Raw genomic sequence first — 2,511 nt, 5'->3', positions numbered from 1 at the left:
ATTTTTTGCATTTTGATACTATATGGATGTTAGCAAATAAGCTACCCACTAAAATGTGTAATTCATCCAAAAATGACAAAGTGCTATCTACAACTCACAGTGTGCAATAACAGCAAACTTGAATTTTGGCAGAAGACGTTCTCTTTCGTCACGGCTCTTTTAATTTTATGTTATATAGTAATGATTTGTTAAAGCTCATTCAGTGACAGAGGTGACTAAAGCAGATACCACCACCATTCAATAGGTTAACAAAATATGCTCATTTCTTTTTTAATGTGTACCCAGCAAATTTTACTGCTGACATCATAGGCTCTCTGCTTGTTTCTAGCTTCATTTCTACACTGCTAAGTCATCTGACCTAGCTCTGCTACTGCTGGACTTGCTAGCTCTGCTGAGCCTCCTTGTGTCTATCAACACTGGAGGCTGGTGCATCTCTACAGTGGTAGTGACTGGTTTATCATCTACATATGACCTTGTGTTGCTTCCACTTCTGTCGACCACTGGAGTCACCCCCTCATCGCTCATGCCCTCATTTCTCCCGCTGCTTGGTGCAGAAGTAGTTGCACTGCACGCACTGGCACTGCTCGATCCATGTTTTCTCTCCCGCTCCGCTGTTAGGTTGGACCAGTTCTGTTCATTGGCTGACTCATCGTGGTCAAGGTGGCCACTGAAATAGGATGGGTCTATAGCCTCTTCTGCAAGAGACGCTATTTTGAAATCAGAAAGTGGAGATCTAGCATATAAATGTTGCACGGTTGGAGCAGGGGCAGCAGCTGCATCAGTATAATATGGTGGAAATGCCATGCTTGGAGGGGCAGTTCGCGGGACTGGGCTACGAGGATCTGCTTTATTGCAAGCAGGGTCAACGATATATTGGTTAGTCATACCTTGCCTGAGTTTCTTCCACCCCAAGTGATAGATCTCTAACATATTGAGCAAAAGAGATACACACGCCACTACAAGCATAAATATGATGAAAATAGTCTTCTCTGTTGGCCTGGAGATGAAACAGTCCACCGTATTGGGGCAAGGCCAACGGCTGCAACGATAAAGAGGCTTTAGCTCAAAACCATACAGGAAGTACTGTCCTACAATAAAGCCAATCTCAAACAGAGTCTTAAAAATAATATTGAAGACATAGGTGCGGAGGAGGGCACCTCCTATTCTTATTTTTCCCCTTTCATCTCTGATAGGGGGTTTTTCTTTCTTCTCACCTCCCTTCCTGAGGAGAAAGTCCTTCTCATCTTTACCTTTAATACATTTCTTAAGATCTTCCTCTTTCTCTTTTTTCTTTTCTTCCATCCGCACAATGTGCAGGACATGGCCCAGATAAATGAGTGTGGGGGTGGACACAAAGATAATCTGGAGCACCCAAAATCTAATGTGAGATATGGGGAAGGCTTTGTCATAGCAGACATTCTCACAACCTGGTTGCTGGGTGTTACAAGTAAAGTCAGACTGCTCATCTCCCCACACTTCTTCTGCTGCTGCTCCTAGTACCAGGATCCGGAAGATAAACAACACTGTCAACCAGACCTTTCCAATGACCGTGGAGTGTTCTTGTGCATTTTCTAATAGTCTTCCCAGAAAACTCCAGTCACCCATTATTTCTGATTTCTAACCTGAAAAATGAACACGTAAATATTAATTTTGAAGAGGTTGGAAAGACTGTTAAAAAGTGAATACATTGTCCATTCTATTCACATCATATTTATAAAAGGATAAAATTATATAATTGTCAATTACTATTGTATTTCTATACATCAATCAAACAAGACTCTAATGAGACTTGTGTTGAATCCTCCAAAATATGTACAAATAGGGCTTTCACATTTTTATGCTTCATCAAGCTATTAAAGGGGTTTTCCAAAGCTTATTTACTGATGATCTATCTTCTGGATAGGTCATCAGTATCTGATAGTGGGGTACAACACCCGGGACCCCCGCTAATCAACTGTTTGAGAAGGCACTTGCACTCGCAGTTCTCTCAGCTCACCAAGCACAGCGCTGTACATTGTATAGCGGCTGTGCTTGGTATTACAGCTCAGTCCCATTCACTTCGATGGGGCTGAGCTGCACCTAGGCCATGTAACCTATGAAAGTGACATCACATGGCCCAGGCTAAGCTTTGAGAAGGCCAGTGTCTTGTCAGTGTCAGTGCCAGTGTCTTGTCAAACAGCTGAATGGCATGGATCCAGGGTGTCAGAACCCACCGATCAGATACTGATGACCTATCCAGAGGATAGGTCATGAGCAGGGATGAGGGAACTTGGGGTTCAGGTTTTATTACAATTCCGATATGGATTCCGTTACCACAGGCCATAACGTAATTCTATGACGGAATGCATAATGGATCCGTCTGGTTTCCATTATGAAGGATCCTCTCCCCGAAATTGAACTTATAAAACACAAGTTCGCTCATTCATAGTCATGAGTATAAAAATTGAGGAAAACATAGTAAATGAAACATATGAAGAATGTAAGGGATGGAAGAGGAGTTGGAGAAGAAAT

At 42.5% G+C, this 2,511-nt stretch overlaps 1 protein-coding gene across 1 annotated transcript; it reads right to left on the bottom strand.

Annotated features, from left to right (window-relative positions):
• Nucleotides 1-336: 336 nt before the first annotated feature.
• GJA3 (gap junction protein alpha 3) lies at nucleotides 337-1,605 on the bottom strand. The gene has a single exon (XM_040426226.1). It carries the CDS (start codon nucleotides 1,603-1,605, stop codon nucleotides 337-339), a length of 1,269 nt encoding a protein of 422 aa, XP_040282160.1.
• Nucleotides 1,606-2,511: the final 906 nt, after the last annotated feature.

The sequence above is a fragment of the Bufo bufo genome, chromosome 3 (assembly GCF_905171765.1).
Source record: "Bufo bufo chromosome 3, aBufBuf1.1, whole genome shotgun sequence".
Classification (NCBI taxonomy): domain Eukaryota; kingdom Metazoa; phylum Chordata; class Amphibia; order Anura; family Bufonidae; genus Bufo; species Bufo bufo.
This window is presented reverse-complemented; position numbering and strand designations above follow the sequence as displayed.

Bases quoted from the DNA above. Each gene is read 5' to 3' on its own strand.
- GJA3 (XM_040426226.1), bottom strand. From the start codon at position 1,605: ATGGGTGACTGGAGTTTTCTGGGAAGACTATTAGAAAATGCACAAGAA.